Source organism: Strix aluco, chromosome 3, assembly GCF_031877795.1.
Source record: "Strix aluco isolate bStrAlu1 chromosome 3, bStrAlu1.hap1, whole genome shotgun sequence".
NCBI lineage: Eukaryota > Metazoa > Chordata > Aves > Strigiformes > Strigidae > Strix > Strix aluco.
This window is the reverse complement of record NC_133933.1, coordinates 131,578,179-131,591,483: the sequence shown is the minus strand read 5'-3', so window position 1 is coordinate 131,591,483 and position 13,305 is coordinate 131,578,179. Positions and strand designations below refer to the sequence as shown.

General features: G+C 63.4%; 3 protein-coding genes across 5 annotated transcripts; all 3 read right to left on the bottom strand.

The window, feature by feature from the left end:
• Positions 1-1,658: 1,658 nt before the first annotated feature.
• LOC141921931 (uncharacterized) lies at positions 1,659-3,375 on the bottom strand. Its single transcript, XM_074820870.1, has 3 exons — positions 3,257-3,375; positions 2,544-3,079; positions 1,659-2,411 (listed from the first exon to the last, which is right to left on the bottom strand). Exons 1-3 carry the CDS (start codon positions 3,359-3,361, stop codon positions 1,685-1,687), a joined length of 1,368 nt encoding a protein of 455 aa, XP_074676971.1. The 5' UTR covers positions 3,362-3,375; the 3' UTR covers positions 1,659-1,684.
• Positions 3,376-5,400: 2,025 nt separating this feature from the next.
• LOC141921526 (uncharacterized) lies at positions 5,401-9,184 on the bottom strand. Of its 2 annotated transcripts, XM_074820370.1 has the most exons (7): positions 8,527-9,184; positions 8,115-8,444; positions 7,820-8,005; positions 7,464-7,518; positions 7,271-7,328; positions 5,681-6,758; positions 5,401-5,481 (listed from the first exon to the last, which is right to left on the bottom strand). In XM_074820370.1, exons 2-6 carry the CDS (start codon positions 8,166-8,168, stop codon positions 5,741-5,743), a joined length of 1,371 nt encoding a protein of 456 aa, XP_074676471.1. In that variant the 5' UTR covers positions 8,169-8,444; positions 8,527-9,184; the 3' UTR covers positions 5,401-5,481; positions 5,681-5,740. The 2 variants fall into 2 exon arrangements, with proteins under 2 accessions (XP_074676471.1, XP_074676470.1); XM_074820369.1 differs by having other exon boundaries at positions 8,115-9,184.
• Positions 9,185-9,871: 687 nt separating this feature from the next.
• On the bottom strand, positions 9,872-12,332 carry LOC141921930 (uncharacterized). 2 transcript variants are annotated; one of them, XM_074820869.1, is made up of 3 exons: positions 12,226-12,332; positions 10,757-11,292; positions 9,872-10,624 (listed from the first exon to the last, which is right to left on the bottom strand). In XM_074820869.1, the coding sequence occupies exons 1-3, from the start codon at positions 12,298-12,300 to the stop codon at positions 9,898-9,900; spliced, it is 1,338 nt and encodes a 445-aa protein (XP_074676970.1). In that variant the 5' UTR covers positions 12,301-12,332; the 3' UTR covers positions 9,872-9,897. The 2 variants fall into 2 exon arrangements, with proteins under 2 accessions (XP_074676970.1, XP_074676969.1); XM_074820868.1 differs by lacking the exon at positions 12,226-12,332 and adding an exon at positions 11,456-11,574.
• Between the last annotated feature and the right edge of the window lie 973 nt (positions 12,333-13,305).

Genomic DNA, 13,305 nt, shown 5'->3' with positions numbered 1-13,305 from the left:
AGCCTCCCTGCAACCCGCTTAAATAGAGACCGCATTTGTGATGCAATGATGACATCACACTGAGACCCAGTGGTTGCCATGGTGGCCCAGGGCTGCGCTGGAGACTCTGAAGCCATCAGGGCGTGGCCACCCCAGAGAGCCCCTGTGCCAGTGGTCGGGGGGGCACTGGATGGTCTCCAAAAGGTCCTCCCGACTCAAACCGTTCTGGGATGGCACGGTTCCAGGGGAAATCTACTTGAGGAAGATTAGTCGAACTTATTGCCAATTAAAATTAAACAAGGCTAATAAGAGCGAGCAACAAAAGTAAAACCACCTGCCCTGGGGGGAAGGCCATCAGCATCGGCCAGCGATGAGGGGCTGGGCCGGGGTGGGCCGGCGCTCTCCTCTGCTGCTCGTTTTCTCCCTCCAGTCCGCGTCAGGGGCCGTTCAGCCCCTCCTAGAAGGGCGGTGGCCGCCGGGGCAGCTCTGCCCGCCCCGCCGAGGGACGCGCAGTCTCGGGACCGGCGCCGGCCTCCAGCCCCGTGGCTCTGGCCCCGCAGCCACGAGCGGCACCCGCAGCGGGGGGGGCACAGGAGGAGGCGCAGCCCGGCCCAGCGGCGCAGAGGACACGGGACCCCGCGGCCGTTGTTCCCGCCCACAGCTCGGCCCCGAGCCCCGCGCTCGCGCCTTCCCCTCACGGCCGCTGCCGCCGTGCTGTGCCGCTGCCTCGCCTGAATTGCCCCAAAAGCCGCTGAATTTCCCTCCGGCGGAGCCTGTGTGGCGAGCTGGGCTGACCTCCTGCCCATCCTTCCCCGCGGGTTTCCCTGCAGCCGCACAGACACCCCGCCGGGGTGACCCGGGGCCCCCATGGCACTGACACAGCCTGACGCCTTCTTCGGGGCAGGACGGAGAGTCTCAGGCCGCTCGGGGGTGCTGGGCTCAGGCTTTTCCCTCCTCCTCGTCACACAGGCTCAGCTGGCAGACACCTGATGTGACAGGGACAACTCCCGGGCTTCTCTCACGGAGAGTGTCAAGGGAGCTCCTCCCGGAGGGCCTCTCTGTCCCTGTGGCAAATTCTCCTGGAGGAAATCGAATGAATATCTACGATGCGTGTGTCTGTAAAGCGATGTCCCTTACTCCTTCTTGGGAGCCCGTATGGTGGAGAATCCCCAGGGCCACCCCAGCGCTGCTGATAAAGAATATCTGCTTGACAGGGAAGAACTTGACTGTTGAGTGAATTTCTTTGTTTCAGGTGAAAAGAGCCAATGAGCTGAGCTGTCCAGTCACCCTGTTACTGCAGTTGGTGCCCCGCAGCCCCCGGGCTCTGGAGGGGGGCAGGAGGCAGGAGGCAGGGTGCAGGCAGGCACAGTCCCTGCCTGCTCTGGCAGGAGCAGCTCTGGGCCAAGCAAACGTCCCCGTCGTGGTGCTTACGGACGCGGGGCCGGACAGAGGGGACAAAGCCCGGGGGAGCTGGGAGCCAGGACCTGGGGGAGACCCGGCAGAGGAGCCGGGGGGGTCAGCAAGGGACCCAAAGGGGAGGTTTGGCAAAGGGACGGGGGAGAAGGCGCATCAAGGGCTGGGTAAAGAACCACGGCACCAGGGATGGAGACAAGATACGTTAATTTTTTTACATTTCAGGTGGAGTCACCACCGGGACTTTCCCAGCCCTCACCGCCATCTGCTGTCTCCGGGGTGCCCGCTGGAATCAGCATTGGTGTTGCCTCGGGGGCTTGCGGAAGCGCCTGCGGCAGGACTGGCAGCGCCGTTGCCACCAGGCCTTGGTACCCCTGCAGAGCTGGGCACAGCCCTCCCACGCCCGGCCACGCGTCCTGCCCGCGGGCACCCGCTGCTGGGGACTGGGCTCCGCTGGGCTGCTCCTGCCCGGAGCCGCCGCGATGGTGCTGCCCAGGCTCACGGGGCTGCTGCTGCCCGACTTCACGGGGCTGCTCCTGTCCATCTCCAAGGACTCCACGTTGGGAATCCTTGTCTCCTTGTCCCCATCCTCAGCCCTGTCGGTGTCCATGTGCGGCACCGGCAGCTCCGCTCCATTGCTCCGCAGCCATATTTCGATCACCAGCGTCCGCAGGCGGGCGTGGGGACTGCCGGGGGCCGGCTCCACATCCCTGGGTGTCTGCGCCTTGTCCCCCTCATGCCCAGGGACCTGCTCTTGCCTGGTCCCTGCTGACTGCTCCAGTGGGGGGTCCTGGCCCAGGGCTGCTCCCAGGCTCTCCACCAGCCCCTCATCTTCCTCGGGGGACTGGGCGGGTCCCGAGCGCTTTTGCGCCGCCAGCTCCGCCATGGCACCGGGGCAGGGCTCCGGGAAGGAGCAGAGGGTGTCCACGGAACTGGAGCTGCTCGTCGAGAGGGAGCTCAGGGACGATATCCGGGGTAGTGGGCACAGGCGCTCCATGCTCGGTGCCTTCGCGCTGTCACTGCAGAGGAGGAGAGGGAGGTGAACCTGCTGCACCCCGGCCCCTCCGGCGGGACGGGCAGGGCTGCCCGGCGTGGGCAGGGCATGGGCTGAGGGTCTGGGGCAGGATCTGGGGGTCTCCCCCAGCACTCACCATGTCTCCAGGCTTGGTGCGGGCTCCTTCCTTCCTCTGTGCTTCGGTAGAGAAGCCTCCGAGGAAGCCAACAGAGCGAGCTCAGGCCTGCCATGAGGTTTGCAGGGTGCTTGGGGCCAGGTCGAAAAAACCAACTGTCTGCACGGATACCCCGTGCCGTGCCCTGCTGCACCATGTTCGGCCGTGTCATGCCATGCCATGGGTTCCCACACCGTGCCATGCCATTCCATGCCATGCTGTGTTGTAGCCTCCCATGACATTCTGTGGCATGTCATGCTCTGCCATACTATGCGATCATGCTTTGCCGTGCCATGCAGTGTTGCACCATGATGCTGTCCCACGCCGTGCCACACCATGCTGTGTTGCACCATGATGCCGTCCCACGCCGTGCCGTGTGCTGTGCAGTTGGGCCATGCCGTGCCACACGGTGCCATGCCATGCCATTTCCAGTCTGCTTGGTGCCAGGGCCGCTCACTCCTCAGGTTCTCCAGCTCAGCTTCCACTGGCATCCATCGTTTTGTCTCCTGCCTCTTCCTCTGCAGGACCACAAGAGCTGGGTGAGACGGGAGCACCTCCCAGGCCCACAGCACAGCCCCCCCACAGCACCCCACACCACCGCACAGCACAGCCCCCCCAAAGCACCCTACACCACCGCACAGCACAGCCCCACGCCATCCCACCCCCCGGCGCAGCGCGGTGCACCCGTCACCTACCCATAACCAGTAGGCCGCCAGCATGGCGCCAGCCAGGAGGAACAGCAGGATGAGCATCACTAGCAGCAGCATCTCGGCCGAGGTGGGCCCGTTGCCACACGCCATGATTGTGGGCCCAGTGCGGCTGCGGCCTTTTATTTTGGGGCAGGTGGGCGGAGCCCCTTTGTGACCTCACAGGGTGGGCAGAGTCCCCTTTGTGACCTCACGGGGTGGCTGGAGCCCCCTTTGTGACACCCGGCAGCCCCCCCTGCCATGCCTTTCCCCAGGCGAGGGGCTCAGGAGGGGCTGGGGTGTCCCCCTGGAAATCACGGTCCCCTGTGTCGGCACGGCACGGCACAGCACGCTTGGAGGCTCAGAGCCAAACCGGCCGACGTAGCCGAGAGACCCCGTAGCTGACGCCAGGCCCCGGCAGGTTGGGACGTGGCGCTTTCTGCCTGCGTGTGACGCCCGAGATCCACGTAGGAACCTTCACGGGACCATCTTTGTGTCCCATCCCAATGGGGGGGTAGCGAGTAGCGGGGCGTTGCCCGCCGATCCCTCTGTGCTTCCCTAATTCCCATTTACTGATCAGCACTGGCTCAAGGAACGGCCGGCTCAGCTCTGGCTGAGGGACCTCTGACTCTTGTGCCACAGCGACGGCGGCTCTTCTTCTGCCTGAAAAGAAGGTCTGGGTTTTGACTATTGAGAGCTTGGATTTGTGAGCCCAAAGTCTCAAGAAAAGGGGGGAGCTGATGCCTGCTCGCTGCTGGCTGCCAGCAGTGGGTGCTCATTGCTGTGAGGGGCCTCGGACAGGATTGTGCCCAAGGACATCATTTCTGCAGCTCCGACGGGTCCGTCCCGGGGAGGGCAGAGAAACCAGCAGACACCCGTGGAAGCCCCTCAGGGACTCTCCCCCAAACAATGTACCGACATAGGCAGTAGAGTCTCTGCAAATAGGTGTGTACTTCTCGGGAATGACAGGAATATTCGTTTCTTTGGTGTTATATAAGAAGTGTGCCCTTGTCTTCGGGCACGGCCGTTGGGCGGAATGATCCCCCGCACACCCAGCGCTGCAGCACAGACTGCCTGCCTTCTAGAACTTCCAACTAAGCCTTCGAGGGTTCTTCTGAGACCGAATTTACAGTAAGAGCGAGTGCGCCCAGCGCTGCGGTAAAGAACGCCTGCTTTCTAAAACTCCAAAATGAGTCTCAGAGAGTTTCTTTGAGCGGCTTTTCGGTACTGGGGGGCTGTTCCAAGGCAGCCCCTGGTCGCGGCCTGGCTGGGCCTTGCCCACAGGCACCTCAGGCTTTGGGGCTTCCCTTCACGTCCCCATTTTAATCCGTCTCTATTTGCTTTTATTTCTCCTGTTTGCCCTCCCAATTCTCCCCGCATCCCACTGGGGGGGTGATGATAGCTGTGCGGGGGCTCAGCTGCTGGCTGGGGTCAAGCAGCCGGGGCCCACGACACCATGACACAGGCCATGCTGTGCGGTGTCATGCCGTGCCACGCCGTGCCGTGCCATGCCGTGCTGTGCTGTTGGGCCACGCCGTGCTGCGGGGGGGGCTCAGCCGCTCTCCTGAAAGGCTCCTTGGAGGGACAAGGCTGTAGCAGGGACCTGGGATGCAGCAGCCGGGGACACGCCAGCCCCAGCGGTGTGGGGCCGGGGCACAGAGCAGCCCTGATGCCTGTCCCCACCCCCCGCAGGCCTTTCCCTGACACCCTTGTAGCCCCGGAGGTCGCAGCGTCCCCCTTGACTCCATATATGAAGAGAAGAGCGCTCAGGATGTTTCAAGGACACTACTGGTTTATTCTGAGAAAGGCCGAGTGTCACGGCCGAGTTCTCCACCAAGTGGGACTGAGGGGCTGCTGCTGCTGGGCAGGGAAGTGCCTGACCCAGAATCTCCCCATCTTCTGCCGGCGGCCCTGGGGGGGCTGCCCAGCGGGCACTCTCCTCTTGCCACCCTAGAAGAGAGAGAGGAGGTGAGCAGGGACCCCAGGGCTCCATTTGTCCCCCAGCAGGGACCCCCGGGGTCCAAAGGGGGGCTCTGAGCGAAGGGGCTTTGGGGGGTGCAAGCAGCGGCATCAGGCCTCTCCTGGGCTTCCCTGGCTGGTATCAGCCCTGGCCCTCCGCACGCCCCGCAGGATGCCCACCTCCCCCGGCCTCTGCCGTGCATTGCGCTCCCGTGCCTCTTGCTGGCTCTGGGCCGGATCCTGCGTCTCCACGGCCTTCGCCTCCCAGCAGTTCCCTGTGGTGCCCAAACCGAAACTCAGCGTGAGGCCGTCGCACCCCTCACCCTCAGCCCAGCGCTCCCAGACCCCGCTGCCATCCCGTCCCTCAGAAACACGTCCTCAACACCACAGCTGCGACGGCTGCACCAGACAGCCGAGACCCGTCCCCGTTCTCCCGTGCTGGGCTCCCCCTGCCCACGCTACCCCCAGTCCCACCTTTTCTGGCCGGGGGCTCCTTACGCCTCTGCCACCGTGTCGGCCTGGAAGGCGTCAGCCTCAAACTAGTGGTCGCCGGGCAGCAGTGATGCTGCTGGGTGCCGACCTTCCTTCCATCCACTCCCAGAAGCACTCGCACTCGAAGCAGCTCTCCACTTCGTCCCTCAGTTTGGTGCACATGTGGCAGAAGCGCTTCAGCTTTAGGCTGAGCCGCTGCCCCAGGCCCTTGTACCCCACCGAGGGCGGGGGCAACATCCCAGCGCTGCTCACCCGGGCCAGGGCCGCAGCGGAGGGGGTTTGTGCCGTTTGGGCCAGGGTGCAGACGGGGACCGTGGTGGGGGGAGACTCCCGCTGTGCAGCCGGCTGCAGCTCTGCGCTGCCTTTGGCCTCCACACCCCGCGCAGGAGGAGCCCTCGCATCCTGCCTGGCTGCTCTCATCTGCCCCTGTGCTGTTCCCGGGGCTCTGAGGACGGCGGACGGTGCCCGAGAGCTCCCGCTGGCCCGACGGCTCCCGCTGGCCCGACGGCTCCTGGGCAGAGGCGCGTTGCACTTCTTGCAGCATCGCTCCGGGGGGATTTCGGGGAACCGGTGGGTTCTCTCCCAGACGTAGATGGTTTCCCCAGCCAGGACCAGCTCAAAGCCCATCCCCACTTGCAGCTGGAGCTCCTCCTCGTGCACCAGTAGGTCCACGCTGTGGAGGATGGCGGCCAGCGTGGGCAGGTCCCGCTCTGCCACGGGCTCGCTGCGGTGCGGGCAGCTGCCGGTGAGGCATCGACGGCACTCCAGGCAGGTGGCATATTCTTTGCGGATGTCTTCGCTATCCCGAGCCTCCTTCAGTTTACTTAGAAGGTCGCAGCAGACGTGGGTCATGCCCAGGGACTCCAGGAGGGACGTGGCCAGCTGCTCCAGGTCGTTGTCAGAGGAGGAGGGCTGCTTCCTGAGGAGCTCCGAGCTGGTGGCAGCACCGACATTCCCACCTCGACCCACGTCTCCCGTCTCGTGGGGGAGCTCCCTTGCAGAAGCCGCTGCCCCGCCGAAGCCGTTTTCCCACCCTTCTCCTTCGTGGGGCTTCCTCCAGCTGTGGGGGGGAGACACCGGCTGGACTGTGGGGGCTGCTGTGGGACAGCCCGGACCCAGCACCCTCTCCCTGTCTTCACCCGACCGCCTGGGTGATCTCCCGGCTCCCCGGAGCTGGCCCTGCCACCTCTGGGATGCTCCGGGTGACGGGGGGTCGTGGGGACACGGGGCAAGGCCAGCCCAGCAGCACGAGGGGCATAGCGAGGGGCCGGGCACCTTCCAGCCCCGGGAGAGAAGGGCCAGGCCAGGGGCTGAGGACAGAGAGGGGTGCTGGGGCCACCGGTGGGCTCTGTGGGAGGGGCCCGGTGGCTGGGAACCTGCCACCCCCCCAGGGATGTCCTGGCCCTCCCCAAGCCAGCCCCCGCTTCCCTCGCCCGCTAACACCTTCCCGCCCTCGGCTTCCTCAGGGGCTTGGGGCCAAATCCTGCTCTCGCCCCCCCGCAGCCTCCCCAGGGCAAGGGGGCAGCTGCACAGGGCAGAGAGAGCCCCGAGTGGGGCTCCTGGAGGACTTACCCTGCTGTCTGGCTCTCGGTGGTCCCCTCCACACCTTCCCTGGGGACGGAGGTGGCTCCTGGGGGAGGCAGGGAGGGAGAAAGCAGAGGGACAGTGAGCGAGGGCAGCCGGCGCGGGGGCTCCAGCCGCAATGGCGTCCCTCGGCCGGGAGCCGCTGCGGAGCCTGGCGCAGCTCTGGGCCGGGGCTGCTCACCTATCGGGTCCTTCCTCCTGTCTCTCTGACAGCTCTTCTCTTCCGCAGAGCTCCTCTGTCCCCAGAAAACAATCCCTGGGTTAGTGCAGGGAGGCTGCCCTGGGCCAGAAGGGCCCCTGCCCAGCAAACGAGGACCCCAGGAAGGGGCAGCTGGAGCTCCAGGGGCAGGAGCGGACCTGGCCCCAAGCCTGGCGTCTGAGCAGAGGGGGCTCGGTGGCTCCCGAGCAGGGGCCGGGCTGGGTGGGCAACGGCCACCGGTCACTGCTTTCCCCCCAATTATATGGGGCCGTTCCCGAGCACCCTGGGGACAGGCTCTGCCCAGTGGGTGTCTGGGGGGGGTGCCAAGACCAACCTACCTTGGCCTTGCTCCTGGGCCAGCAGGCTGCGAGGAGGCCCAGGGCCAGGACAGACAACAAAGTGGAGGCACAGGGCAGCACCACCATGAAAAGGCCCCACAGGCTCAGGTGCGAGATGAAGATGAGGACAATCAGCTTCCACTCCTCCATCTCGCGCAGAGCGCGGCACCATCTCCTCCAGAAGTTCTGCGTGACAAGGGGGTGTGAAAGGGGTCAGCTGGGGAGACCGAGGAACCCGGTGCGACGCCCCGAGGGGAGGAGAGGGTGGGGTGAGGCCGAAGCACCCCGCTACTACCTGCTTGTTCTCTCTTCCCTCCATCTTTGAGACGTTGTCCATCTCCTTGTCCATCTGCTGTCCTGCTCGCTGACTCAGGCACAGCCGAAGTGACAGCCGAGCCTCCCTGCAACCCGCTTAAATAGAGACCGCATTTGTGATGCAATGATGACATCACACTGAGACCCAGTGGTTGCCATGGTGGCCCAGGGCTGCGCTGGAGACTCTGAAGCCATCAGGGCGTGGCCACCCCAGAGAGCCCCTGTGCCAGTGGTCGGGGGGGCACTGGATGGTCTCCAAAAGGTCCTCCCGACTCAAACCGTTCTGGGATGGCACGGTTCCAGGGGAAATCTACTTGAGGAAGATTAGTCGAACTTATTGCCAATTAAAATTAAACAAGGCTAATAAGAGCGAGCAACAAAAGTAAAACCACCTGCCCTGGGGGGAAGGCCATCAGCATCGGCCAGCGATGAGGGGCTGGGCCGGGGTGGGCCGGCGCTCTCCTCTGCTGCTCGTTTTCTCCCTCCAGTCCGCGTCAGGGGCCGTTCAGCCCCTCCTAGAAGGGCGGTGGCCGCCGGGGCAGCTCTGCCCGCCCCGCCGAGGGACGCGCAGTCTCGGGACCGGCGCCGGCCTCCAGCCCCGTGGCTCTGGCCCCGCAGCCACGAGCGGCACCCGCAGCGGGGGGGGCACAGGAGGAGGCGCAGCCCGGCCCAGCGGCGCAGAGGACACGGGACCCCGCGGCCGTTGTTCCCGCCCACAGCTCGGCCCCGAGCCCCGCGCTCGCGCCTTCCCCTCACGGCCGCTGCCGCCGTGCTGTGCCGCTGCCTCGCCTGAATTGCCCCAAAAGCCGCTGAATTTCCCTCCGGCGGAGCCTGTGTGGCGAGCTGGGCTGACCTCCTGCCCATCCTTCCCCGCGGGTTTCCCTGCAGCCGCACAGACACCCCGCCGGGGTGACCCGGGGCCCCCATGGCACTGACACAGCCTGACGCCTTCTTCGGGGCAGGACGGAGAGTCTCAGGCCGCTCGGGGGTGCTGGGCTCAGGCTTTTCCCTCCTCCTCGTCACACAGGCTCAGCTGGCAGACACCTGATGTGACAGGGACAACTCCCGGGCTTCTCTCACGGAGAGTGTCAAGGGAGCTCCTCCCGGAGGGCCTCTCTGTCCCTGTGGCAAATTCTCCTGGAGGAAATCGAATGAATATCTACGATGCGTGTGTCTGTAAAGCGATGTCCCTTACTCCTTCTTGGGAGCCCGTATGGTGGAGAATCCCCAGGGCCACCCCAGCGCTGCTGATAAAGAATATCTGCTTGACAGGGAAGAACTTGACTGTTGAGTGAATTTCTTTGTTTCAGGTGAAAAGAGCCAATGAGCTGAGCTGTCCAGTCACCCTGTTACTGCAGTTGGTGCCCCGCAGCCCCCGGGCTCTGGAGGGGGGCAGGAGGCAGGAGGCAGGGTGCAGGCAGGCACAGTCCCTGCCTGCTCTGGCAGGAGCAGCTCTGGGCCAAGCAAACGTCCCCGTCGTGGTGCTTACGGACGCGGGGCCGGACAGAGGGGACAAAGCCCGGGGGAGCTGGGAGCCAGGACCTGGGGGAGACCCGGCAGAGGAGCCGGGGGGGTCAGCAAGGGACCCAAAGGGGAGGTTTGGCAAAGGGACGGGGGAGAAGGCGCATCAAGGGCTGGGTAAAGAACCACGGCACCAGGGATGGAGACAAGATACGTTAATTTTTTTACATTTCAGGTGGAGTCACCACCGGGACTTTCCCAGCCCTCACCGCCATCTGCTGTCTCCGGGGTGCCCGCTGGAATCAGCATTGGTGTTGCCTCGGGGGCTTGCGGAAGCGCCTGCGGCAGGACTGGCAGCGCCGTTGCCACCAGGCCTTGGTACCCCTGCAGAGCTGGGCACAGCCCTCCCACGCCCGGCCACGCGTCCTGCCCGCGGGCACCCGCTGCTGGGGACTGGGCTCCGCTGGGCTGCTCCTGCCCGGAGCCGCCGCGATGGTGCTGCCCAGGCTCACGGGGCTGCTGCTGCCCGACTTCACGGGGCTGCTCCTGTCCATCTCCAAGGACTCCACGTTGGGAATCCTTGTCTCCTTGTCCCCATCCTCAGCCCTGTCGGTGTCCATGTGCGGCACCGGCAGCTCCGCTCCATTGCTCCGCAGCCATATTTCGATCACCAGCGTCCGCAGGCGGGCGTGGGGACTGCCGGGGGCCGGCTCCACATCCCTGGGTGTCTGCGCCTTGTCCCCCTCATGCCCAGGGACCTGCTCTTGCCTGGTCCCTGCTGACTGCTCCAGTGGGGGGTCCTGGCCCAGGGCTGCTCCCAGGCTCTCCACCAGCCCCTCATCTTCCTCCGGGGACTGGGCGGGTCCCCAGCGCTTTTGCGCCGCCAGCTCCGCCATGGCACCGGGGCAGGGCTCCGGGAAGGAGCAGAGGGTGTCCACGGAACTGGAGCTGCTCGTCGAGAGGGAGCTCAGGGACGATATCCGGGGTAGTGGGCACAGGCGCTCCATGCTCGGTGCCTTCGCGCTGTCACTGCAGAGGAGGAGAGGGAGGTGAACCTGCTGCACCCCGGCCCCTCCGGCGGGACGGGCAGGGCTGCCCGGCGTGGGCAGGGCATGGGCTGAGGGTCTGGGGCAGGATCTGGGGGTCTCCCCCAGCACTCACCATGTCTCCAGGCTTGGTGCGGGCTCCTTCCTTCCTCTGTGCTTCGGTAGAGAAGCCTCCGAGGAAGCCAACAGAGCGAGCTCAGGCCTGCCATGAGGTTTGCAGGGTGCTTGGGGCCAGGTCGAAAAAACCAACTGTCTGCACGGATACCCCGTGCCGTGCCCTGCTGCACCATGTTCGGCCGTGTCATGCCATGCCATGGGTTCCCACACCGTGCCATGCCATTCCATGCCATGCTGTGTTGTAGCCTCCCATGACATTCTGTGGCATGTCATGCTCTGCCATACTATGCGATCATGCTTTGCCGTGCCATGCAGTGTTGCACCATGATGCTGTCCCACGCCGTGCCACACCATGCTGTGTTGCACCATGATGCCGTCCCACGCCGTGCCGTGTGCTGTGCAGTTGGGCCATGCCGTGCCACACGGTGCCATGCCATGCCATTTCCAGTCTGCTTGGTGCCAGGGCCGCTCACTCCTCAGGTTCTCCAGCTCAGCTTCCACTGGCATCCATCGTTTTGTCTCCTGCCTCTTCCTCTGCAGGACCACAAGAGCTGGGTGAGACGGGAGCACCTCCCAGGCCCACAGCACAGCCCCCCCACAGCACCCCACACCACCCTACACCACCGCACAGCACAGCCCCCCACCACACCCCACGCCATCCCACTCCCCGGTGCAGCGCGGTGCACCCGTCACCTACCCATAACCAGTAGGCCGCCAGCATGGCGCCAGCCAGGAGGAACAGCAGGATGAGCATCACTAGCAGCAGCATCTCGGCCGAGGTGGGCCCGTTGCCACACGCCATGATTGTGGGCCCAGTGCGGCTGCGGCCTTTTATTTTGGGGCAGGTGGGCGGAGCCCCTTTGTGACCTCACAGGGTGGGCAGAGTCCCCTTTGTGACCTCACGGGGTGGCTGGAGCCCCCTTTGTGACACCCGGCAGCCCCCCCTGCCATGCCTTTCCCCAGGCGAGGGGCTCAGGAGGGGCTGGGGTGTCCCCCTGGAAATCACGGTCCCCTGTGTCGGCACGGCACGGCACAGCACGCTTGGAGGCTCAGAGCCAAACCGGCCGACGTAGCCGAGAGACCCCGTAGCTGACGCCAGGCCCCGGCAGGTTGGGACGTGGCGCTTTCTGCCTGCGTGTGACGCCCGAGATCCACGTAGGAACCTTCACGGGACCATCTTTGTGTCCCATCCCAATGGGGGGGTAGCGAGTAGCAGGGCGTTGCCCGCCGATCCCTCTGTGCTTCCCTAATTCCCATTTACTGATCAGCACTGGCTCAAGGAACGGCCGGCTCAGCTCTGGCTGAGGGACCTCTGACTCTTGTGCCACAGCGACGGCGGCTCTTCTTCTGCCTGAAAAGAAGGTCTGGGTTTTGACTATTGAGAGCTTGGATTTGTGAGCCCAAAGTCTCAAGAAAAGGGGGGAGCTGATGCCTGCTCGCTACAGATGATGTAGAGATTGTGGTTACCAACATTGTCAATCCAGCCTCTTTCCTCGGTGGGAACACAGGAGAACCAGTACAACATGACTGTCTAGAGACCATCGAAGCGATGTATTCGAGCCGCACGGACTTGAGAGACAGCCCTGTGGAGAACACAGAGAACTGGTTCACGGATGGAAGCAGCTATGTCCTAAGTGGTAAAAGACATGCTGGGTATGCTGTTACTAGCAGCCAGGAAATAATAGAATCGGGGCATTTGCCCATGAAAATATGCCTTTGGAGTCGTACACGCCTGTGGAGCAATTTGGAAAGAGAGAGGACTATTGAATTTGCAGGGTAAAAACATCAGACATGCAGAGGAAATTCTGAGACTGTTGGAAGCAGTCCAGCTTCCTAGAAAATCATGCACATCAAGGCACACCAAAAGGTGAACTCGGATTTGGAGAAAGGAAACGAGCTGGCAGACAGGGAGGCAAACGAAGCAGCCAAAGGAGAGGTAAAAGTAGAAGGAGCTTTAATCCCTGATGGGCGAATTTCCCTAGAGTGTAAGCCTAATTACACTAAAGAAGATCAAAAACTTATCACAGATCTGGAAGGATCATATAATGAGGAAGGTTGGGCCCTCACCCCACAAGGAAAGATAGTCATTCCCTCTTCTTTAATATGGTCCCTGGTAAGGGAGGAACATAAGAAAGGACATTGGGGAGTACAGGCCCTATGTAAACACTTAATTAAAGACATTAGAGCTAGAAATTTATATACTACGGTAAGACAAGTGACTCAGCAGTGTGATCTTTGCCTCCAGACTAATCCTAAAAATACCCTGAGATTGGAAATGGGCCGAATTGGGAAAGGCAATGGGCCTGGGCAACAATGGCAGATTGATTTTTCAGAACTTCCAAGAAAAGGGGGGTATCGATACCTATTGGTACTAACAGATACCTTTTCAGGCTGGCCAGAAGCATTCCCTACCAGAACCGCCAAAGCTCGGGAGGTGACCAGAATATTAACACAAGAAATAACACCGCGCTTTGGGGTTCCAGCAACAATATCCTCTGACAGAGGGCCACATTTCATTTCAAAGGTGGTGCGACAAATCAGCCGCCA

Coding starts and splice junctions, on each gene's coding strand:
- LOC141921931 (XM_074820870.1), bottom strand. CDS start 3,361: ATGGCGTGTGGCAACGGGCCCACCTCGGCCGAGATGCTGCTGCTAGTG. Junction 3,080..3,256: donor TGGCGGCCTACTGGTTATGG/GTAGGTGACGGG, acceptor GTGGTCCTGCAG/AGGAAGAGGCAGGAGACAAA. Junction 2,412..2,543: donor GCACCAAGCCTGGAGACATG/GTGAGTGCTGGG, acceptor CCTCCTCTGCAG/TGACAGCGCGAAGGCACCGA.
- LOC141921526 (XM_074820369.1), bottom strand. CDS start 8,168: ATGGACAAGGAGATGGACAACGTCTCAAAGATGGAGGGAAGAGAGAAC. Junction 7,519..7,819: donor GGCCCAGGAGCAAGGCCAAG/GTAGGTTGGTCT, acceptor TTCTGGGGACAG/AGGAGCTCTGCGGAAGAGAA. Junction 6,759..7,270: donor ACCGAGAGCCAGACAGCAGG/GTAAGTCCTCCA, acceptor TCCCCCCCACAG/CTGGAGGAAGCCCCACGAAG.
- LOC141921930 (XM_074820868.1), bottom strand. CDS start 11,560: ATGGCGTGTGGCAACGGGCCCACCTCGGCCGAGATGCTGCTGCTAGTG. Junction 11,293..11,455: donor TGGCGGCCTACTGGTTATGG/GTAGGTGACGGG, acceptor GTGGTCCTGCAG/AGGAAGAGGCAGGAGACAAA. Junction 10,625..10,756: donor GCACCAAGCCTGGAGACATG/GTGAGTGCTGGG, acceptor CCTCCTCTGCAG/TGACAGCGCGAAGGCACCGA.